General features: G+C 44.9%; 1 protein-coding gene across 1 annotated transcript in view; it reads right to left on the reverse strand.

Annotated features, from left to right (window-relative positions):
- The window catches only part of LOC138303747 (uncharacterized), a 191,618-nt gene that overhangs the window by 126,944 nt on the left and 39,590 nt on the right, over positions 1–25,084 (reverse strand). The window contains exons 3-5 of the mRNA XM_069243124.1: positions 7,639–7,767; positions 6,965–7,108; positions 6,040–6,118 (exon numbers count right to left, since the gene is read on the reverse strand). Of these exons, the coding sequence (XP_069099225.1) occupies positions 6,040–6,118; positions 6,965–7,108; positions 7,639–7,767 (352 nt within the window). The remainder of the gene's footprint in view (positions 1–6,039; positions 6,119–6,964; positions 7,109–7,638; positions 7,768–25,084) is intronic.

Consider the following 25,084-nt stretch of genomic DNA (forward strand, 5'->3'; position numbering starts at 1 on the left):
GTCCATGAGATAGAAATTGAGATTGCCGAGGAGGAGGAAGTCGACTGATGCCAGGGCCTGGGGGGTACGATGTCTACAATGTTGTCTATGAAAGTTGGGTGAGGGCCGGGTGGATTGTACACCAGGGTGCCGCCGATGGGAGTTGTGGTTGGAGTGGGCCAGGAAGTGAAGGCGTTCCATGGTGGTGCATTGTTCTTCTGGGATAGCCTTGACACGTAGTGAGGACTTGTGTACAATGGCGAGTCCTCTGCCCAGCTGGGAGGGCCGGTCCCCCCTTAGGATGCTGTATCTGTTCTGAGGTGGGGTTTGTCCAGGTCTCGGTAAGGAAGGCGATGTCCGGTCGGGCAGTGTCAATCAAATCCCAGAGTTCGGTGGCATGCTTGTGGAGGGAGCGGATGTTCAGGAGCAAGCAATTGATGGGGTTGTGGATGCTGTTGGTATCTCTGTGTGCGGAGAGTACCTTCAGCTTGTTGAGGCTGGCGCTGAAGTTGCAGTTCCTGCAGGTGAAAGGTCTGTGGGTGTCCTTGCGGGAGATGATGCAGCAGTTGCTGAGACGTCCAGTGTTGAGACAGAGGAGGGTCTCGGCGTTTTTACGGATGCAGGTCAGGGGATGGTTTAATGGAGATCTAGGGTTCCTGGTGCTGGGCGTGGTCCAGGCGTGGACAGGCTTGTCTTTGACGTGCCTTTTGGCACGCCCGCTGCGTGCGGCCACCATTAAGATGGGGAGGGGGTGCGGTCAGCTGGGAGGCGGGAGGGCAGGAAAAGGAATTTTGCAGGGGGAGGGGGCAGAGGAAAGGGGGGAGAAAGGAAAAACAAGTGAAAAAGAGAAGAAAATTAGTTAAAAAAAGCAGAAAAAGCAAGAGTGAAAGAGTGACAGAGAGAAATACTTACTTGTGATGGCCACTAGACCACCAGGGATGAGGCGCAGGGATGGGCCTGTGGGTGGAGGAGGGCCTCAAACTGAGAGTCAGGAGGCTCTTAGTGCGTCCCAGTCAGAAGGCAGAGGCAGCAGCAGCCAGAGGAGCTGGGAAGGGCAGCAGACGCTGATCAGGAGGTCAGTGCCCTCTCACAGCGCTGCGGCTACCATTAAGAAGGGGAGGTGGTGGGGGAGCGGTCAGCTGGGAGGCAGGAGTGGGAGGAGGGGGGCAGAGGAAAGGAGGGAAGAAAGGAAAAGAAAAAGGAAAAACAATTGAAAAAGAGGAGGAAAAATGAGTGAAGAAGGCAGAAAAAGCAAGAGTGAATGAGCGACAGAGAGAAATACTTACTTGTGATGGCCACTAGACCACCAGGGATGAGGCGCAGGGACGAGCCTGCGGGTGGAAGAGATTCTTGGACTGAGAGTGAGGAGGCTCTCAGTTCGTTCTAGTCAGAAAGCAGAGGCAGCAGCAGCTAGAGGACCTGGGAGGGCAGCAGACGCTGACCAGGAGGTCAGTGCAGTTGCCCTCTCACAGCACTGCAGCTGCCATTAAGAAGGGGAGGGGTGGGGGAGAGGTCAGCTGGGAGGCGGGAGGGTGGGAAAAGGAGCTTCGCGGGGAGAGGGAAGAGGAAAGGAAGGGGGAAAAGAAAAAGGAAAAACATGTGAAAAAGAGGAGGAAAAACGAGTGGCAAAGGCAGAAAAAGCAAGAGTGAAAGAACAACAGAGATAATTACTTACTTGTGATGGCCACTTGACCACCAGGGATGAGGTGCAGGGACAAGCCTGCAGGTGGACGAGGGACTCGAACTGATAGTCAAGAGGCTCTCTGTTTATCCCAGTCAGAAGGCAGCAGCAGCCAGAGGAGCTGGGGAGGGCAGCAGACACTGACCAGGAGTTCAGTGCAGTTGCCCTCTTACAGCGCTGTGGCCGCCATTACGAAGGGGAGGGGGAGCACTCAGCTGGGAGGTGGGAGGGCGGAAAAAGGAGCTTCGGGGGGGAGGAGGACAGAGTAAAGGACAGGAGAAAGGATAAGAAAAAGGAAAAACAAGTGAAAAACAGGAGGAAAAAGCAAGAGTGAAAGAGCGACAGAGAAAAATACTTACTTGTGATAGCCACTAGACCGCCAGGGATGAGGTGCAGGCCTCGAACTGAGAGTCAGGAGGCTTTCCGTTCATCCCAGTGAGGAGGCAGAGGCAGCAGCAGCAGCCAGAGGAGCTGGGGAGGGCAGCAGATGCTGCCCAGGAGGTCAGTGCAGTACTTCAAGTAGGTGGTAACCCATTTGCAAATGGGAAGAGGTCCCCAAGGGGACCCCTCCCTTTTGTGAATGCATGCAAAAATATTTTTTAAGAGCAGGCAATGGTCCCACGGACCACTGTCTACTCTAAAAAAATATAAAGAAAACTTTTCATTTTTCTTTTTTAAACGCATCCCGGTTTCCTTTAAGGAAAACGGGCTGCATTTGAAAAAAAAAGATTGCTTTAGTTAAAAGCAATCACAGACATGGGGGTCTGCTGAGCCCAGCAGGCCACAATCCCTGTGATTGTAGCCATTCACAAATTGCGACCTACCTCATGAATATTAATAAGGTAGGTCAATTTGCAAGCCACTGGGAATTGCTAAATTAAACTCCTGGAGTTTCATACATTCAAATAGCGATTACCTTATTGCGATTCACAGAAAATCGCAATTAGGTAATCACTATCCAGATAATTGATACATCTGGCCCTAAATGTTTTTTAGCACATAGAAACTAAAAGAGCAGCTCAGGATATCTTGGCGTACCTCAACAGTGGCAAAGTGAATATTTGAGGCCGACCATGATGGACCCCTGCTAGGCTACAGCAGATGGGAGGCCTCGGTCGAAAGTTTACCTTTGGAGTTTGTCTTTTTCTTGAAGATTTTCTTCACCAGGACGAAGTCGCAGATTGGATCCGACCTCCCAGAAGCGCTCTTCGGATAGGCGTCGCAGGAGACCTCGGTGAAGAATTCTACCTTGGGACTTAGACGATTTTTTAGGATGTAAATCATAGTCCTGGCCAAACTTGAAATTGGATATGATGTCTGGGAGCCCTCCTCAGATATGCTGCGCAGGAAGTCACAGTCAACTTTTTATGTTCTGACTTAGTCACTTTTTTGGAGCTTTTTCCCCCTGACTGTGGACGACCCTCCACAGGAAACCGATTTAGAGTGGAAATCATCGGATTGCCTTTCTAGGAGCCCCCGGTGAAATCCATGAAGTCTGGGGCTTCAGAGCTTTTCAGCTGGATGAACCTGCAAGTCAGGCCAGGTCGCGGCTGACATAAGCCAGCTTGAGTCACGTCAGGTCAGTATCTTCATGGAGACTTTTACCAAAAGTTCTCCAGTCTTCTCCAAACTTCTGGATCTTCTGCCAGAAGATCTTTGAAAGTCCTTTAGGAGCCCACAACTAATCCCAAGGTTCCAGATGGTCTGAGTTGCTCCTTGAGGGTTACGACTCCAACTCCCAGAATGCACGTGGCTCAAATCCAAAAATGACCACTGGGCAGTGGTTAGATAATCAGTTTCTTCAGGCTTAAATGCAGGGGATTCATGTTAGCTATTTTCTACCTGTAGCAAACAGGGAGTCCCTTCTTGAATCAGTTGAAGCAAGGCAAAGTCCTTTTTGTGGTGAAGGTGGTGCAGTCCTTCAGAGTGCAGTGTGCAGGTGCAAGGCAGGGGTCCAGCAGGGCAGTACTTCATTTTCTGTCTTTGTTCCTTGTAGGGATCTGAGGTGTGGGTGCAGCTTTGTCATATTTATCCTTGCTCCTGGGTTTTAAAGCAAGGGGAGCAACTGTCCAATCACAGGCAGGCCTCTGCCCACTTGGATGACCAGTTCCTGGGAAGTGTTGCAAAAGTCAATCCCAGGGAGCAACACTCTGCCAGAATGACAGAAATTCAATTTTGGAGGTTAGGTCTGACTGAGCCCACCCACTGGCGTGGCTAAAATTCCTTAACACACCCCTTTCCTGCCCTCTCCTAATCTAATCAAGGGGGCACCTTGTTGTCTGGGTTTGAAGGAAATAGGGGAGGTCATGGGATGCTCCAAAAGTCTTTCTCTCCTTTTAAGTCCAGTTTGGACGCTCTCCCCAATCCTGCTTCACCATGTGCTGAGGCAGATCTCCTCTACCAGGCAATTCCTTTGTCCTCAGCCCAGGCCACTACACACCTAATCAAGGCAGCCTGGCCATGCTGCCAGAGGGTGGCCAATCAGAGAAGGGCACTACAAAGCTGAAGTTGGCAATTTTCAGGAAGAGTTCTAAAACTCTTTCCCTGAACTAGTTATATTAAATTCAACAATGGCAAGTTATTAGATTTATCATAACAATCAGTTTGAAACCAAACCTGAAATATTTAGCTCCTTTTGGGACTTTATTAATTAAAAATAAAGTATCCCCATTTTAACCTATGGAGCCCATTCACTACAATGGGGGGAAATGAATGTGGTTATTAATCCCTCATCAGCACTTATAAAATACTTTTTATAAGGTCCCTTCTTATAGTTACACTGCACCCAACCCTGGGGGTACCTTGGACACACCTTAGAGGGTGACATATGTAAAAGTAAGGCAGTTTAAGACTTTGAAAGTATTTTTCATTACAAAGTCAAATTCTGAAGGTAACTTTAACTTAAAAGAAGCCAGGAAAGCAGGCTTGCCTTCAAAATGACACTGGGCACCGCAGCAGTGTACCTTTGGGTGCACTACCCATGCTGGTGTCCCTAAACCTACATGCCATATCATATACTAGGGACTTATAAGTAGATTGATACTGCGAATTATAATTACCCTAATTTGCATACCAATTTTACACAGAGCACTGGCCCTGGGACTGGTTGGCAGTACCCAGGGAACAGCCAAGAGTCAGTAACCACCAGTACCTGTCCAAAATGTTTGGGGTTAACCAGGAAAAAGGAGGACTTTCCTACACTCAGAAACTACTGAATGGATTTTCACCAAATCACAAAAAGTGTGCTTTCTGGACCAACAGCTAGCTTTCTGTCAAAGTTGGTGTTATTCTGTTCAGTGGTTTCGACTGTAGACGTTTTCAGACATTTGAAAAATCCCATCAACGTAGAACGGGAGAAAAGTGTTTTGGGACCCCCTCTTCACTGTAAATATTTTAACCACTTTTAATTAAATACAGTCATACTCACTTCCACCTGTAGCACTTGGCTAATTTACTTTCCGAACTCCAGTTTTAGCATATTTGGTGCTGAATTCTTCAGAGTGGCTTTGGGTCCATGGAAAGCCGGCTTTAGAGCAGTGCTAGTGGTGCAGCCGCACTGGACATTGACCTGGAGGAGGGGTACTGACCTCAGGGGGAGGCATTGTGTTTAGCAATAAGTTACAATTTACCTGCTGCAGATTTTTTTGTGCATCCAGGCTTTAGGCAGCAATAAAAATATCAAGATAACTCCTGTGATTAATGTTCCTGCTAGAGAGAGAGAGAGATCACAGTTTTGCTAGTATCAGTTTTGACCCACCATAAAGTAGGCAGAGTATGAATATGCCTGCTGGAAACAACAGATCTGTATTTTACGTGGATAGATGAGTGGTTTAGTAAAGCCAGCCTTTTCCAGCCATTTAAATCAAATGAAATGTATACAAGACAGGGGCTATGGAGAGAAGACAGGCACTTTTGCCAGGTGGTAGTGAGGGAATCCGAGGAGGAGGTCATGGATGTGGATGCCAAAAGGATTGTCACCAGTGCTAAAGACGTCCCTAAGTTCATGTCCACATGTTGCAAGGAGAAATTCATGTAGGATATATGTTTTGGTGGCAGATGTTTTAAACCATATGTTTTAGCAGCTCATGTTAATTCCATCCGTGTTCTCACATGCTACTGCTTGTAATGGAATACTGAAATCCTTTCCCATAGTAAAGAGGACCCACTCCCTTACACTGCCTGTGCCTAGGGTGCATTGGATGGAATAGATGGACTGAAACCTACTAAGCTATCACGGTTTAGGCAGCGGGTGGTCTCCCTTGAAAGAGCAGTCAAAAAGCAATAACCTAGGGAAATAAATACTAAAAGAGATGGCAACAGAGCCACAAGGAAGACATACAGGTAGAAGAGGACCAGCAGCAAAAGAGAGGTATACTCACTGAATGAAGTCTTCACATCTTCCTGACGTGGCGTTGAAGACTTCCTCAATCCTACAGTCAGCTGCAATGGTCACTAGTCCTGTATGGTGCAAATAAGCACAAGGTAAGATCTTTGGCAGGAGATGGCAGGACTGGTTGTGTGTCAATTTCACCTTCATTCATGCATCATTGGAGATTTATTTGGGTAAGTTGCACAGAAGAGGAAGGGGTTACAGAAATTAAATCAGTCACAGAGACAAGGAAATGGCGACAACGGTGGGATCATTTTTTAAGAAGAGGTAATAGTTAGAGGAATGGGATACGCTGGATGGATATGATGATTGTTGTACATTGGGGATAATTGCAAAGACCAAGAACGTGTGGCAGCAGAGGGGTTCTTTGCATAGACAAGGAACTAGTGGCAGGGATAGGATAGATTGTAGAAAAAAGGAAGTGGCAGCAGCAGTGGGATGAGCTGCAAAGAAAAGAAAATTTAGGCAGCAGTGGCATCATTTGCAAAGAAAAGGAAACAGTGGTGGCACTGGCATACTTTGCATAGAAAAGGTACCGGTCGCAGCTATGTGATAAATTGTGAACAAGAGGACAAGGTGGAAGAAATCAGATGAGGCACAGACAAGAAAGCGGTGGCAGCAGGGGAATAATCTGCAAAACTGAGGAAATGTGGTAGCAGATGATCATTTGTGAAAAAGGGGAAATGAGGGCAGCAGTAGGATACGTTGCAAAGCAGACAAAATGCCACAGTAAGATGAGGTGCAAAAAGGGGAAATTGAGGCTGCAGTGGGTAAGTTACAAAGAAAAGGAAATTGTGCAGCAATAGGATAGCTTTTGTTGAATGGATTCCTAGAACTTATGGCAGGGCAGGGCCAAGAGGGTTGCATTTAAGAAAGTGTATATGTGTAAGTGTTTTGGGGTAATTCAGTCTCACTTGTTGCTGTCACTGTGCTCCCCACCAATGGTATGCATTCCTCACACTGGCCATCTTCATCACGACTGCACGTGTAACCATTGCGGCAACTACAGTTTCTAGGGCGGTCACTTAAACACTTGCTGGTCTCTACCAAGTACCTATCTGGGAGAGAGATGCAAAATGAGTCATGACAGGCTGCACTATTAAGCATATCTTGGAACAGTGATTAGAAAAAAATGAATGTAATATAGCATTCTGGAGAGGAGCCAAAAGAGGAAAGATAAAAGAGGTAGTAGATGTCACAACAGCAGAGTGGAGAGAAACCTGGGGGGCAAAAAGGTGTTTCTGGAGAGTCCAGACTTTCACAGAGAAGAGAAACAAAGAGAGGACATCAAGGTCAGGTCTATTAAGCAACGGAAAAAACATGTTCAGTGATAAAATTAAGTGGGAGGGTAAACCTAATGTAAAAGGAGAATACAGGAAAAAGGATAAATATCTGAACCACTAGGTATGGAAAAATGAAGGGAAGAAAGGATAGGGATGGTGCCACGTTTACAAAGAAAAATGTGTTTCAGGAGTATGTACACCTGTAGTTCAATAAGGCATAGAGAACCTAGATGGGGCACATCCTAGAATGATAAAGAGGCTTAGAAAAGATGGAGGAACACAGGTGTACACAGACGCCCTCTTACCTGTGTTACAATGAGTCCGGCAGGGTAGGCAAGTGTAGTAAGAGTTCCATACGTCCATATATGAGCCTGGTAAGCATGGGACACACTTTGTATTCTGAACTGGAGAACACTTGGACTGTGCAAATTGTCCTGAAATACAAGAGACAGTTCTAGGATATGGTGAGCTCCTTGCCCTCATATCTCTGTATTTCAGCCTAGGTCCTCACATATCTCACTCCTCTTACTGCCTCTTCACTCACTTGTTATAACTCATGTTTCTATCCCCACCTATCAATCTCAGTATCTTCTCTCCTCTCATTCCCCATTTCTCCCTCTTCCTAATTTACCTACTTTATCTACGCCATACATATATATATATATATATATATATATATATATATATATATATATATATATATATATATATATATATATATTATACATATATTACCTAATGGCAGACGCCACTAGCTAGTTATAGTCAGGACCTAATTTCTATAGGAAAAAAGTCTTTTTTGTTTTGCTAATAACTTTGGCGCCGTTTGATGAATTTTCAAAACAAATTTTGCTCATTTCAACATTTGTGTGGAAGGTTTCAGGGTGATCCGTCAAGCGGGGCTGAGAAAAAGGGGGGGCCCCAAAACACTTTTTCCCCAAGCATTTTTCCATAGAGATTTTGAACAGGAATAGCGCCCGAACCACTGTCTGGAATAAAACCAAATTTGGCAGAAAGGTAGCTCTTGGGCCAGAAAGCGACCTTTTTGTTATTTAGTGTAATTCTGTTCAGTAGTTGTTGAATAATTACAGATTTTTTTTTATATATATGGGCATTACTACTCCACAAACCATCCCAATCTCGTGCTGGGCATTACAATTTCGCCCCCTGGCAGCCCCCAGGACCACCACCTCCCTGAGGCTTATGTCTAATTAAATGCGGCGGCCACAAGGCTCCCCTGCTACCCTGGGGAATGCCACGTCCCTGGGCTTTTATAAAAGAATGCGCGGCTGCCTGCCCCTCCCTGCAGTCCCGGGGACCACCACCTACCCAGGGCATCAGAGTAAATAAAATTCAGGTGGCCAACCGCCCACCTCCCCCACAGCTCCGGGGACAGCCACCTCCCCAGAACATCAAATTAAATGTAATGCGGGGGCGCCCGCCACCCCCACTCCCGAAGCTCTGGGGGCAACCACCTCGCTGGGGGCATCAAAGTAAATGTAATACGACAAGTCAGAGAAAACACTCTGGATCCGGAAAATGAGAGCTGTCAAACAGCTCTCACTTGCTAGAAGAGGAGGTTTCCTCTGTTTCCCTGCCTGCAGAGATAGAGGCAGGGAAACAGAGGATACATTGCTCTAACAGAGATGGAGCTGCATATTTTTCAGCTCCCTCTCTGTGACAGCAATGCCGGCTCCCACAGGAGGTGGGGACCCGGCTGGGACTGCAGGAGTCTTCCCAGCAGTCCCCAACATTGTGACAGGCACCCAGTTGACATGGCTGGGCCCTGGGAGATTGGGTCCCCCGGAAAGAGAGAGAGTAGCCTTGGGTCCCCGGGGAAGAGAGAGTTGCACGGCCTCCTCCCCTTCCCCCCCAAAAAAATTAAATAGTTAGGCCGGGCCCCAGTGGATGGGGTACCCGGGGATGAGATTAGCCTGGGGAGGCAGGTTTAGCGGCCTATCTCCCTCACCAAAAAATTAAATATTTAGGCCTGGAAGATGGGATCCCGGGAGCTGAGATTGGTCTGGGGAGGGGGTGGCGCTGCCACACTGTAAAAAACAATTAAATGGTTAGGCCTGGGGATGGGGTGAGTGGGTCTGTGAGTGGGTACATCAGTGTCTGAGTGGGTCTGAGAGTGGGTGTGTGACGGTCTGATTGGGTCTGTGAGTGGGTGCATCAGTGTCTGAGTGGGTCTTTGAGTGGGTGCATCAGTGTCTGAGTGGGTCTGTGACTGCGTGCATGAGGGTCTGAGTAAGTCTGTGAGTGAGTGCATCAGTGTCTGAGAGGGTCTATGAGTGGGTGCGTCAGTGTCTGAGTGGGTCTGTGAGAGGGTACGTGACTGTCTGAGTGCGGTCTGTGAGTGAGTGCGTGAGGGTCTGATTGGATCTGTGAATGGGTGTATCAGTGTCTGAGTGGGACTGTTAGTGGGTGCATTAGTGTCTGAGTGGGTCTTTGAGTGGGTGCATAATTGTCTGCGTGGGACTTTGAGTGGGTGCATGAGGGTCTGAGTAGGTCTGTGATTGAGTGCATCAGTGCTGGAGAAGGTCTATGAGTGGGAGCATCAGTGTCTGAGTGGGTCTGTGAGTGGGTGCATGAGGGTCTGAGTGGGTTTGTGAGTGGATGCCTCAGTGTTTGAGTGGGTCTGTGAGTGCATCAATGTCTGAGTGGGCCTGTGAGTGGGAGCATCAATGGCTGAGTGGGTCTGTGAGTGGGTGCATGAGGGTCTGAAAGGGTTTCTGAGTGGGTGCATGAGTGTCTGAGTGGGTCTATGATTGGGTGCCTGAGGGTTTGAGTTGGTCTGTCAGTGGGTGCATCAGTGTCTGAGTGGGTGTGTGATGGTCTGATTGGGTCTGTGAGTGGGTGCGTCAGTGTCTGAGTGGGTCTGTGAGAGGGAGCATCAGTGTCTGAGTGAGTCTGTGAGTGGGTGTATGAGGGTCTGAGTGGGTTTGTGAGTGGGTGCATGAGTGTCTGAGTGGTTCTATGAGTGGGTGCATGAGGGTCTGAGTGGATCTGTCAGTGGGTGTGTCAGTGTCTGAGTGGATCTGTGAGTGGTGCATCAGTGAGTGGGTCTGCGAGTGGGTGCATGAGGGTCTGAGTGGGGTTGTGAGTGGATGCATGAGTGTCTGAGTGGGTCTGTGAGTGGGTGCGTGAGGGTGTGAGTGGGTGCGTCAGTGTCTGAGTGGGTCTGTCAGTGGGTGTGTCAGTGTCTGAGTGGATCTGTGAGTGGTGCATCAGTGAGTGGGTCTGCGAGTGTGTGCATGAGGGTCTGAGTGGGGTTGTGAGTGGATGCATGAGTGTCTGAGTGGGTCTGTGAGTGGGTGCGTGAGGGTCTGAGTGGGTGCGTCAGTGTCTGAGTGGGTCTGTGAGTGGGTGTGTCAATGTCTGTGTAGGTCTGTGAGTGGGTGCACAAATGTCTGAGTGGGGTTGGAGTGTGTGCATGAATGTCTGAGTGGGTCTGCAAGCCCGTGCATGAGGGTCTCTGAGTGGGTGCATCAGTGTCTGAGTTGAACTGTTAGTGGGTGCATCAGTGTCTGAGTGGTCTTTGAGTGGGTGCATCAGTGTCTGAGTGGGACTTTGAGTGGGTGCATGAGTGTCTGACTGGGTCTGTGACTGGATGCATGAGGGTCTAAGTAGGTATGCGATTGAGTGCATCACTGGCTGAGAAGGTCTATAAGTGGGAGCATCAGTGTCTGAGTGGGTCTGTGAGTGGGTGCATGAGGGTCTGAGTGGGTCTGTGAGTGGGTGCCTCAGTGTTTGAGTGGGTCTGTGAGTGCATCAGTGTCTGAGTGGGCCTGTGATTGGGAGCATCATTGGCTGAGTGGGTCTGTAAGTGGGTGCTTGAGGGTCTGAGTGGGTTTGTGAGTGGGTGCATGAGTGTCTGATTGGGTCTATGATTGGTGCGTGAGGGTTTGAGTTGGTCTGTCAGTGGGTGCATCAGTGTCTGAGTGGGTCTGTGAGTGGGTGTATGAGGGTCTGAGTGGGTCTGTGAGTGAGTGCGTCAGTGTCTGAGTCAGGCTGTGAGAGGGAGCATCAGTGTCTGAGTTGGTCTATGAGTGGGTGTATGAGGGTCTGAGTGGGTTTGTGAGTGGGTGCCTGAGTGGGTCTGTGAGTGGGTGCATGAGGGTCTGAGTGGGTCTGTCAGTGGGTGTGTCAGAGTCTGAGTGGGTCTGTGAGGGGATGCAGCAGTGAGTGGGTGCATGAGGGTCTGAGTGGGGTTGTGAGTGGGTGTATGAGTGTCTGAGTGGGTCTGTGAGTGGGTGCATGAGGGTCTGAGTGGGTCTGTGAGTGGATGCATGAGGGTCTGAGTGGGTGTGTTAGTGTCTGAGTGGATCTGTGAGTGGATGAATCAGTGAGTGGGTCTGCGAGTGGGTGCATGAGGGTCTGAGTGGGGTTGTGAGTGGGTGCATGAGTGTCTGAGTGGGTCTGTGAGTGGGTGCATGAGGGTCTGAGTGGGTTTGTGAGTGGGTGCGTCAGTATCTGAGTGGGTTTGTGAGTGGGTGCATCAGTGTCTGAGTAGGTCTGTGAGTGGGTGCACGAATGTCTGAGTGGGTTTGGAGTGGGTGAATGAATGTCTAAGCGGGTCTGCAAGCCCATGCGTGAGGGTCTCTGAGTGGGTGCATTAGTGTCTGAGTGGGTCTGTGAGTAGGTGCATGAGATTCCAAATATGAAAAAGTGTAATCTGTGTACCAAAACCTAGCTTTCTGCCAAATTTGGTGTAATTCCATCCAGTGGTTCGGGCTTTAGCCTTGTTCAAAGGCCTTATGGAAATTAACATGGGAAACACCACTTTTATGACAGGATCCCTATATCCTGACCCCTTATGTGTTTTTGCTGTGTTTTTTCACACTCCCAAAGGAACGCAACAAAATGAGACAAACAAAATGAGACAATATAGGGATGCGGAGCTGAAGGGAAAAGCAAGGCTCTGATCAGCTGGCCGCAACCTGACAGAAAAGTTGTGGCCGCTATTTTGTTTTTTGCATTGCCTAGGGTGGAAAAAAACAGTGTAAAAACATATAAGGGGTCAGGATATAGGTATCCTGATCCCATATGACAAATGGAGGGGTCCCCATCGTGCAAAAAATTATCCTTTTTTCCAGCTGATCTGATAATTCGAGGATCCTCCTCAGATCCTGGGGAAAAGCAAGGCCCTGATTGGCTTGCCGCAACCTGACACAAATATTAACGTGTGCGTTAATATAACAACATAGAAGTTCACTGAAAAAAACAAAAGTTACAGGGACATTATAGTTAGCTTGACATTTTACTCATAAAAAACATAGAAATTCAGCAGTTATAGTTATACTTATAGTTATACTTATCTGAAGAAACTGTACCTCGTGCCGGAAAGTAACTTTGGGCAACTTTGGGCAACGAGTTATAGCTTCTTCACAAAAGTATAAATATAAGTATAACTCTAACTGTTGGATTTCCATGGTCTTTTATGGGTAAAACACCAACCTGACTATAACGTCCCGGGAACCTTTTGTTTTTTGAGTGATATATATATATATATACACAAGACAGTTTTGCTCCTTATATATATACCCAAAAACAAGAAGCGACATTGAGGAAGAAGTGAGGCTGCCATGATGGATTGGGAAATGCTGGCAGAACACAAGGTAGATGGATTGATTAAGTAAAAAACCCTTCCTCAGGAATTCTAGGAAGAAGAAACTACAGAGAGCAAGAATATGGCCCCCAAGGAAAGTAATGTCTCCAGCCCACCCGACAAGCACGATCAAGACTGTTCCTCCGCAACCCCGTGAAGGTCTCCCCAGGTGGCAGGTAAGTGTTTTGGGGCTTCCGCTGTATAACGAGGAATGCCAAAGAGGCAGTGTAGTGAGCTGAAGGTTGTGCTGCTACCCACGGCATGACAGTATGCTCCTCTTCTGAGGCCCAAGCTTCTTACGGCATTGCTGAAAAATTGGCAAGATAGGAGCAGCATCTGCCCAAGATCTCTTGCTAGGAGGATATATTTTCCAATCAATCAAAAATTGTAAACCGCTTCTAAAGAACCCAAAGTCACAAATGTCCTCAACCTCATATTCAGGACAAGAAAGCCTCCAGCCCACCTGTCAAGCGAGGCAAAGAATGGCCCTCCACAGCCCCTTTCAGAACGCCCCAGGCTGCAGGTAAGTGTTTAGGGTGCTCCGTTCTATAACGTGGGACCCCAGGGTGGCAGTGGAGTGAGTTGCGGGTCTTGCATTGACCCCAGCATGACAGAGGATGAGTGTGAAAATGTTTTCTGTCTAAATTGGTCTTTTAATTGTTATATCTGGGTCTTTTACATCTGTTGGGGTCTAACACCTGCTAAAACAGCCTTAGCCACATGCACCATGCTTCAAATGGTATCACAGATGTCAATTTTACAATGGGACTGGCATGTCATTGTGTCAAGTTACCAGGATATCGCTAAGTAGTGTCAGACCTCACTAACTACTCTTCTGCGATCCCTCCACCTTACTAATAAGCACATTATAATTAGGGTTACTAGAATTATGTGATTCTGTGGCTCCACTTAATTATGAGTTTTCTGCTTTAGCTACATAATCATCATCTGCTATATATTTTGGAGATTTTAACAAACAAATGTTTCTAGCTGCACAGTTGTAGAACCTTCATGAAAGGTTAATTGGCCACTTTTAAATTGCTAATTATTGTATTCAGATTTCAGATTGGTACTAATGAGGTGTAGCAATGGGGTGTTAAATTACAAAATAGTGAGATAATACTGGAAGAGAATGTGCCAGCTTATACTGCATAGTGTGCTTTTCTTGCTCCATAATTTAGTCGGTCCTGTTGCATAATTTGGTCTCCCATTGCTGGATAATTCCAGTGGCCCTGATTATAAAGTATCTATATTAAAGACCCCAATTTTCAGTATCATACACACTTAGTTATGTGATTGTTGGGTATGATATATGTGGTTTGTGAGGGACCCTCAGGAAAGTTCAGAGACCAAAGCCAGAAAATGCTTGGGATATAAAATACAGAGTTATGGATGGGTAATGGTGAATTATAGCAATGTTCTCTACTGAATGGGTCTGAGTGATATCAAAATAAAACAATGAGAGTGAAGCTTGAGTTGTCAATGATGTAACTCAAAACCCCAAGGTAAATAACATCCCTGTAGTCCCCTTTTGACCTTTTTATAATGTTGTGTTATGTATGGTCCCCAAACTCATCTGTCCCTGCTTTCAGCTGCTACACAGAGGAAGAGGAGTAAAGGGAGAGCCTCTCCTCCCTGCCCCAAATGTGAAAACATATTTTACCTGCCATTCTTAACCAACCCCCAATTTGTTCTCTGCCTTCCTTCCAGCTCCTGCAGTGGTGCTTTCTGATTTCATTCAAAGCACACAAGCAGCACTGTACTGACAGGCTCTGAAGGCCTTTATGACTAGTCAGTCATAGCAGTGAATTACCAGATTTAGAATCTGGTGTAAGTGATAGAGGCTTCCTATGGAAATTATGCATGTGGCAACACTTACCATGAGTTGTGAAGAATTATGGAACTTGGGTGAAACCACCTAAATTATAAAACCCATTTTAATTATCTCTAACCATTTTAGGATCTGTCTATGATCTAGGAACATGCTAGCCTATTTCTCCTCATCACCACCCATCTATACCAGAGCACCTGTGACATGAAGCCTCAACAACATGGTCTGATGAGGGACAGCCAGTCAGGGACTAGGAGTCCTTATGGAAAGAAATCTCAGAGATGATTCTGGTGTGTCAGGAAAAGCAAGGGACAAGGATACAGATATACAGGGAACACTAGAACAGAAGGACACTGATAATAAATTACATTGGACAGGGAAACAACAGACACAACAACACTGGGGTAGTGGATCTGAAAGCAACACAAAGAGTGCAAATAGGGTTGAGTCTGTTCCAACCACAAGGAGACAGGAAAAAAAACAGGATAATAGTTTGGAGGGTCTGACTGGGGAACTAGAAGCATCCCTGGCTAAAATGCTAAAACCATTCAACTAATTTCCTCCCTCTATCACTTTCTTTACATCCATTCATCCATCTCTCCTTCTCTCCTCTCCCTCTTCACCCTCTCTGACCTCTTTCTCTCCACCTCCTGCCTCACTCTCTTTATCTCACTCAAAGCCTCAGCTGTCTGCTGCAATAAACCCCGGGGAGCTCGGGAAAGCAATAGAGCACCACCAGCTACACTGGGCTTTCAAACCAAGCCTCCCAGCCCACCAGGGAAATTCCCAATGGAATAGAAGATCAGACCAGTCCTGATCTTTTGAGAAAGGCAGATTTCTTTAGTACAGCATCCATTTTAGGACATCCTCATTCCTCACTCCTCATCCCTACTTCTCATCCCTATTTCTCATTCATCATCCCTTCTTCTCTTCCCTGCTTCTTTTTCATCCTGCCTATTTCTCATCCCTGCTTCTCATCCCTAATTCTCATCCACCACCCCTACTTCTCATTCATCATCCCCACTCTCATCCATCATCCCTGCTTCTTACCTTTACTTCTCATCCATCATCTCTGCTTCTTATCCATCATCCCCACTTCTCTTTCATCATCCCTACTTCCATGCCTCCTTCTCATCCCTACTTCTCATCTATCATCCTTACTTCTCATCCACTCTCCCTACTTCTCATCCATCATTCCTAATTCTCATGCATTATCCCTAATTCTCTTCTATCATTGTTATTTCTCATACCTCATTGCTGCTTCTCATCCCTACTTCTCATCCGTCAGCATTACTTCTCATCCAGCATCCCTACTTCTCTTCCACCATACCTACTTCTCTTCCCTCATTCCTCCTTCTCACCCCTACTGCTGATCCCTTCTTCTGATCCCTTCTTCTCATTCATCATCCCTACTTCTAATCCATCATCCCTACTTCTTATCCTTGCTTCTCATCAATCATCCCTATTTCTCTCCCATCATCCCTACTTCTCATCTCTTCTTATCAACCCTACTTCTCATCCATCCCCTCTATTTCTCATAATTACTACTTCTTTTCTATCATCCCTACTTCTCATCCATCATCCCTGTTTCTCATCCATCATCCCTTCTTCTATCATCCCTACTTCTCTTCTATCATCCCTAATTCTCATCCCTCATTCTCATTCCTAATTTGCATCCATAATTTATCATTCCTATTTCTCATCCCTACTTCTCATGAATCATTCATCTTCCATCAACCATCTTCCGTCATCCCTACTTCTCATACCTCATCCATCATCCCTACTCCTCCTCCATCATCCCTCCACCTCATTTCTCATCCCTCAGTCATACCAACACATGTTCAGCATTGTGAAACTCCCATTCACACTGACTGGGTGGGAAAATCCAAACAGGCTTAAGAGGGAGGGCTGCATTCTATTTGTCTAGCCACTGAAAAAACAGCCTTCTCGTTGCTGAAGATGGAGGAGATGAAATACAACTGCATGTGTGTTTCAAGTGAAGTCAAGCTGTACAACATTTCATTTTGTTTAGGTAAGTGATTTTCTGGTTACACAGGACTCTGCACACACTCTGGTAGTTTGGGGAAGATAAGGAGCCCTTACTTGGACCATAAATCAGCATTCGGAGAAAGGGTTATGCAGTTCACCCAAAAAACCTTCTGGTTTCAGTTATATATATAAGAAAGTAAACGTTTAAAATCGACACAGGAGACAGTGCAATCCAATTCATTGGAAATCTTTTCTGGTTTCATTTTTATTTGGAACAAATAACATGTTTAGTCTGAGGGTGTTTTAGGTCTGAGAGCTGTTTTTTTTCTTTTCTTGCAGTTTGCATATTTCAGCCCCAGCTGATCTTCAGCTATTTAGGAAACCAGGAAGAGCAAGGCCCCACAAAGGGAAAGTTCAAGGTGAATGCAGATTCAATCAAAATAAAAGCTAACATGCCTTTTAAAATGTTTAGTTTACAAACCCTTAACCCCTTTGATGCGGGCGTCGGCCACTGGCTGACGCCCGCACTACCTCCCTGGTGTGGGTCACGACCAGTGGCCGACACCAGGGAGGGGGTTAATAAATCCTCGGGTGCAATTTATTAATTTTTTTGTTCCCCGGGAGACATGGAAGCTCTTCCGTGTCTCCCCCCGCCCCTTTGTGACGTCAGCGCGCCATGAGGCGCGCTGACGTCACTTTGTGGATTTCCCCATCGGAGCAGGAAGCGGCCTTGTGGCCGCTTCCTGCTCCGATGGGGAAACGGCCACAAACGGCCTTCCCCATGTTCGGGAAGGACTCGTAAGAAAGGGGAAACTCTCCCCTTTCTTACGAGGCCTTCCTGAACGTGTTTCCTGGCCCCCGATCGCAGCACAGCTGCGATCAGGGGCCAGGAAACACCACTAGACACCAGGGATTTTACTTGGGGGGGTCAGCCCCCTCGGAAAACGGGCCGACCCCCCCCGGGCATATTTTTTTTAAAAAAAGGTAGGTGCCCCCTGGAGGGGTGCAATCGGGGCTAAATTAGATTTTTTTTAAAATAAAAATAAAAATAAATGGACAGGGGGTCGCCCGTGGGCAGGGCGACCCCCTGTGGGGGCAATATTTTTTTTTTAGTTGTTGTAGGGTTTCCCTGGGGGCCATTTTGGCCCCCAAGGAAACCATACAACAACTAAAAAAAATATAGATCTCTATATATATATATATATATATATATATATATATATATATATATATATATATCTATGTAGATATATCTATCTACATGGATATATCTATAGATAGATCTATAGATATATATAGATATATGTATATATATAGAGAGATCTATCTATAGATATATCTATGTAGATAGATAGATATTTAGAGATAGATCTATATATATATATATATATATATATACATATGTATATATATATATATATATATATATATATATATATCACTTTTGTCAATACGTGTGTGGTTTCCCTGGGGGCTGCGAGCGGCCCCCAGGAAAACCAGACCCACATATAAAAGTTATATATATATATATATATATATATATATATATATATATATATATATATATATATTTGCCACCAGTTGTCTTGCAGTTGCAGCTTGCGTCTTCAAAGCAATGCACATACTTCAACTGACGCTTTTCAACAGTAGCTTTTAGGCAGCAATAAAAAAGTCAGGTAAGTATTGTGATTATGTTTCTGCTACAAAAGGGTTAGACTTGTCTAGTGGCAGTTTTAGTGCCATAAAGAAGCGCAGAAGGTTTATATGCCTACTGCAAAGAGCAAATCTGTATTTTATGTAAATAGCTGAGTTCATTAGTAAAGTCAGTCATTACCTGTGCTATAATACAAATGAAATGTATGTGACAAGGTGTCTTGAAAGAACGTGCTGATTGAGGGAAGAAGCGCAGGTAAGGTGGCCTCTACTGTTGCACGTATCTCACACACACCATTGATTTTGTGACTGTCTACGTAGGCTAGTGTTTTAGAGCAACAGTTTAGCCAATAGCAGAGATGGCATCTTGATGGATGACTGCTGCCGTCACTTGGGTTATAGAGGACAGCTCTGACATAGGATCAGAGACTGAGACATCAGATACTGAGACAGCATCTGAGGGATAGGACAATGGTGCAGACTCTGGGAGTGATTTTTCAGTCGGAGGAGTCCCATTCGATAACTCCTCTTCCAGTAAATTATGAGGGAGGTGATGAGGACAGCCCTGCTGTCCCTTCGCAAGCAGTCTGTGCAACGGGGTAAAAGGGGGTTAGCCCAACCCAGAGAGCAGGTGAATGCGGCAGCAAGCAGAGAGAGAGAGTGCTCTCTTGGGAGCTCCCCAATTTAGTTCAGCCCCAAATTCCACCACCCAAATCGTATTGTGGAGACATCAAAATTATCTATCGCAAAACAAACTGGTTTTGTAAGGCAGGCATCTGTGTTTTTGGTCCTGGGTTCGGCGGCCATATAGAGAAACACACTAAACCCAAACATTTCTGGAAACTAGACATTCGGGGGAGACCACAGAGGTGTGACTTGTGTGGATTCCCCAAAGTTTTCTTACCCAGAATACCCTGCAAAGCTGAAATGTTGAATAAAAACTATATTTTTCTCGCATTTCTGTCACACAAACTACAGGAATATGCTGGGATCCACAAAATTCCTACCACCCAGTGATTCCTCACCTGTCCTGATAAAAACACTACCCCACTTGAGTGCCTACACCTAGTGCCTGCGTCAGGAATGGATCACCCCAGGGTCAACAGCTGCCTCATAAAAGGACCAACATTGACCGTTGTGTGATCTATTACTGTCGCGGGCACCAGGACTACCCACACAAGTGAGGTACAATTTTTATCGGGAGACTTGGGGGAACGCTGGGTGGAAGGGAATTTGTGGCTCCTCTCAGATTCCAGAAATTTCTGTCACCGAAATGTGAGGAAAATGTGTTTTTTTAACCAAATTTTGAGGTTTGCAAAGGATTCTGGGTAGCAGAACCTGGTCAGAGCCCCACAAGTCACCCCATCTTGGATTCCCCTAGGTCTCTAGTTTGCAAAAATGCACAGGTTTGGTAGGTTTCCCTAGGTGCCGGCTGAGCTAGAGGCCCAAATCTACAGGTAGACACTTTGCAAAAAACACCTCTGTTTTCTGTGAAAAAATGTGATGTGTCCACGTTGTGTTTTGGGCCACTTCCATTCATGGGCGCTAGGCCTACCCACGCAAGTGAGGTACCATTTTTATCGGGAGACTTGAAGGAACGCTGGGTGGAAGGAAATTTGTGACTCCTGTCAGATTCCAGAACTTTCTGTCGCCGAACTGTGAGGAAAAGTGTTTTTTTGGCCAAATGTTGAGGTTTGCAAAGGATTCTGGGTAACAGAACCTGGTCAGAGCCCCATCTTGGACTCCCCTAGGTCTCTAGTTTTCAAAAATGCACAGGTTTGGTAGGTTTCCCTAGGTGCCGGCTGAGCTAGAGGCCAAAATCTACAGGTAGGCACTCTGCAAAAAACACGTCAGATTTCAATGTAAAAATGTGATGTGTCCATGTTGCGTTTCCTGTTGCGAGCATTAGGCCTACCCACGCAAGTGAGGTACCATTTTTATCGGGAGACTTGGGGAAACACAGAATAGCAAAACAAGTGTTATTGCCCCCTGTCTTTCTCTACATTTTTTCCTTCCAAATGTAAGACAGTGTGTAAAAAAGACGTCTATTTGAGAAATGGCCTGTAATTCACATGCTAGTATGGGCACCCCGGAATTCAGAGATGTGCAAATAACCACTGCTTCTCAACACGTTATCTCATGCCCATTTTGGAAATACAAAGGTTTGCTTGATACCTATTTTTCACTCTTTATATTTCAGCAAATGAATTGCTGTATACCCGGTATAGAATGAAAACCCATTGCAAGGTGCAGCTCATTTATTGGCTCTGGGTACCTAGGGATCTTGATGAACCTACAAGCCCTATATATCCTCGCAACCGGAAGAGTCCAGCACACGTAACGGTATTTAGCTTTAAAAAATCTGACATTGCAGGATAAAGTTAGAGTAAAACGTGGAGAAAAATGGCTGTTTTTTTCAGCTCACTTTCAATATTCTTTTATTTCAGCTGTTATTTTCTGTAGGAAAACCTTGTAGGATCTACACAAATGACCCCTTTCTGAATTCAAAATGTTGTCTACTTTTCAGAAATGTTTAGCTTTCCTGGATCCAGCATTGGTTTCACACCCATTCCTGTCACTAACTGGAAGGAGGCTGAAAGCACCAAAAATAGTAAAAATGGGGTATGTCCCAGTAAAATGCCAAAATTGTGTTGAAAATTTTGGTTTTCTGATTCAAGTCTGCTCGTTCCTGAAAGGTGGGAAGATGGTGATGTTAGCACCAGAAACCCTTTGTTGATGCCATTTTCAGGGAAAAAACCACAAGCCTTCTTAGGCAGCCCTTTTTTCCCATTGTTTTGAAAAAAACTAAATTTTCACTGTATTTTGGCTAATTTCTTGGTCTCCTCCAGGGGAAACCACAAACTCTGGGTACCATTAGAATCCCTAGGATGTTGGAAAAAAAGGAAGCAAATTTGGCATGGATAGCTTATGTGGACAAAAAATTATGAAGGCCTAAGCGTGAACTACCCCAAATAGCCATAAAAGGGCTCAGCACTGGGGGGGAAAAGGCCCAGCAGCTAAGAGGTTAATGTCACCAGCATGCAATAGGGGGCCACATCTGTTATTTGCTTATAAATAACATGTATTTTATTTCTTCAGTTATTTAAAGTAAACATTGAAGTCTGGGAGAATGTTAGCCAATTAGGGAAATCCCCACCTTCATGTTTTCCTTTCTCATGTTAACACACAGCATTTGAATGGTGTTTTGATTTCTTCTTCCCTACTTGCCACATATTGTTTTTAATTACAACTTGTTGAGAGACTATTTGTAATGACATGCATGCTATTATTATTAGGCATCAAATATACAAAGTATAGCGATTTATTGAACCTCACCTCCAGATGTTGATATTTTCCCAGCAGATTTCAATTTTTTGCACTAGCCAGTTGTATGGATATTTTTAGCTTCCTGTCTATGGTTTTGTTGAAATCTGAGTTTTATCTCGCAGACAAATGTGCACAGTGATTAGAATACACATTTTATCTTACAATAAGGATTCTATTATACCTGAACGGCTAACTAATATTTAAAACAGTCACTCCCGGTGTCTTTGAAATGGTTAAGTAGATGTAAGAGTAAATTGCATTAATTAACGTATCTGTTTGTGAAAAAAGTTCTGATCTTAATACATTAAATGAAAAATATGTCTGACCTTTACAATGATACCATTTTGAAAAGAGCAATATATGTAATATCTATTACCATTGTTAAAACCATGGCGGGTAGGGCACTTGCTGCTCATCTGACAGGACCTGTAGAGTGGTAGTGACTGTTTGACCTTTTGTTCTTCTAAATCTATGCACAAGAGTAGTGTTGTTTGCACTTTGTAACAGCATTTGGTCCTCTTGAAAGCATCATCAGTTTAGCAGTATTTTAAAAGGAAAGAAACAAAGTGATCCAAAGGGAAACATAAGACATACTTTGTTTAGCTGAACAAAGATTGGTATCATGATGAGTTGTGGAATAAGGTGTCCAGTTCAAGTTAATCATTTATGTCATGATGTCATAGAATGTACAGAAATTACATTATCTGGCTTAAGCTACTCTCCTGAAAGTGCTCAAAAAAGGTTTCATTGAAGTGATGTCCAAAGAGAGCACTTATAGTTTATATGTGAAATAGAAAGCTACTTAAGAAGTGAACTTCAGCACTGCTGTTAAAGCCCTCATACTAGGTCACCTGGATGGTGGCAATGCCCTGTTCCAGGGCCTCACCAACTCTCTACTCACCCTTGGTACTTGCAGCAACACAATTCATCAAGGCCTGAAAAAATATGACCACACCACACCCATCCTGATTGAACTCCAATGGCTCTCCTTGCTAGCCTGCACCATCATCAAAATCAGAGGCATCAGCTAGAAAAATCAATCCTGGTGGGCACCCCTGCTCACCTGTATGACAAGCTTAACATCTCTGGCAGCTCTTAACACAACTACAACTCGGAGAGTATCTCACTGATGATGACAAAGAGCTAACAAACAAAAGATCTACAGCCCTTCTCCGTGCTCAGGATTAGTAATGGGATACCCCTATCCATCATAATGCCACAATCTTGCTTCAATTTAGGGAAGAGCTTAAGCTACACCTCTTTAATGAATACTACATCACGATGCAGTAACAGAATACGATGCTCTTAGAATGCACTTACACCTTCGATCACATGTAGACTATGCATGTACCTTGTACTCTGTACAACACCTCATGCCTTAATGGCTAAGTTTGTGCCATATTTTTACCATTTACATACATATAGTGAGGAGATACTCCCAGAGGCAAAGACAATAACTGATGTTTCTACTAATATTAACTGTCCTTTTGTAAATGTAAACAAATTCACGATATTTAATCAAATAGAGAAGACAGGATTTATCAAAGTCTCATGGTTCCATGATCAATAACGTGTTAACCAGCCAACCTGTGGTGTTAGGAAAGTCTAGGCTAAATTTGCCATTTTAGTGGTGCATTTACTCTATTTATGTCAAATCTATTGGCTATAAAAGAAAATACTTATTCAAAGGCTTTAGAGAGGGTGAACTGAAATGCAAGTGAATACAACTTTCTTTCAGTTCTCATTGCTACATGGCATCTGCATTTATCTTATGTAAGAAGTTCATTTAAGATGTATCATGCCACTCAAAAAAATACCCTGCAAATAATTCTATTTAAACCTGCATCAGTTCCCCTCATCTGTCTATTTGTGCTTTATTCTGCACTTTGCTTTGAGCCTATGATTAGGAAAGCAGTCTTCTGAGGGACTCAATACAGTAGCTTGAGAGTCAACGGTTCCTCAAAAAACAATCAGTGAGTACACCAATAGTTTTTGATTGTCAAAGGGCAAGACTTCAGTGTGATGAATATCAATTTGTAGTTGCTGTAAACTGTTGTAAGTGTTTGTGTGTGTATTTAGCCTGATCTGGGTACTGCCAGATACATCACCACCAAATCTGGTTACAGCCCTATTCTCCTAACAATTTTGGGTGATAATGTGTGATTTACCCATCACTTAATGCTGGCAAACTCCTGAATTACAAGGAGTAAGTCACGATTTCTGATGGTATGGAAGCTTGTGAATCAGCCACTCAGGGAATCATTTAGGATTTGGCAATGTGTAGGTACCACCATAAATCGGCAGAGCCCTTGGCCCATCAAATTTGCAAAAGCTCTATTTTTATGCCGGCATAGCATCCAGTAGCTTCATGAATGTAAACTTATAACCTGGCAGCCCTTCCGCCAAAGGCTGCCACATCACAGTGATAGTTACCCCATTTGATTAAGAGTCACCACTCATTTTCTCTACTTGTGTCCAGCATGTTTGGATCGCAGGCATGGGCTGCATACATCTGTAATTGCCTGTACACACACATGCAGAAAATTCCCTTTGTATCGGTGCCATTTGACTTTTGTTTACAGAAAACAAATGGTGTCAGTGGGAGTTGTTGCAGCGGCAACTACCTCCACGGCACAGATATTCCCATCAGGCAGATGGACAATCCACATCCAGTGTGGAGGAGGACATAGACTCAGCTCCAACGGAAGATGGTTCACTTATATTTTCAGGCTTATGTTTTGTTTTACAATGTAATTTCATTATGTCTAAACAAATGAACATAAATGTAATGCTCATATTTAACCTTCTCATTGTCATTTATCTCCATTGCTAATACTCTAACATTTAATGCATGTTAATTAAATAATATGAGGGGCTAACGTCAGGCAAGAACTATCATACTTACTTACTTTGTTCATTTCCATGCCTTCAGAAACACCAAGGACTATACTTAATAATGAGGTTTGTCTGTGCTCTTGCACTAGTCTGTAGTTATTGTATGTAAACAAATTAGCACAAACTTAAATTTGTATTGAATCCAGATAAGGATCATCAGCCCACTATACCCCCATTATGAGTGGCTGGGAGGAGGGTGCAAATATTACAATATTCACCAATAATGGGGAATAACATGCAGATTTTGGTGGTTCCTGCTCTAAAATCTATATATTCAGGGAATTACAGGGTACACTCCCTCTGTTACATTCGGGAAGGTTTGCAGCCTTAATCCAAAAGGGTGTCCAAGCTTAAAACCATTTCGTAATTAACAGGTCTGAAATGCCTGCATAATGGATCTGTCCTATCACTTCAGCACTGGGTTCTGGACTACTGGGTGCACTAG

This window comes from Pleurodeles waltl, chromosome 7 (assembly GCF_031143425.1).
Source record: "Pleurodeles waltl isolate 20211129_DDA chromosome 7, aPleWal1.hap1.20221129, whole genome shotgun sequence".
NCBI classification, from domain to species: domain Eukaryota; kingdom Metazoa; phylum Chordata; class Amphibia; order Caudata; family Salamandridae; genus Pleurodeles; species Pleurodeles waltl.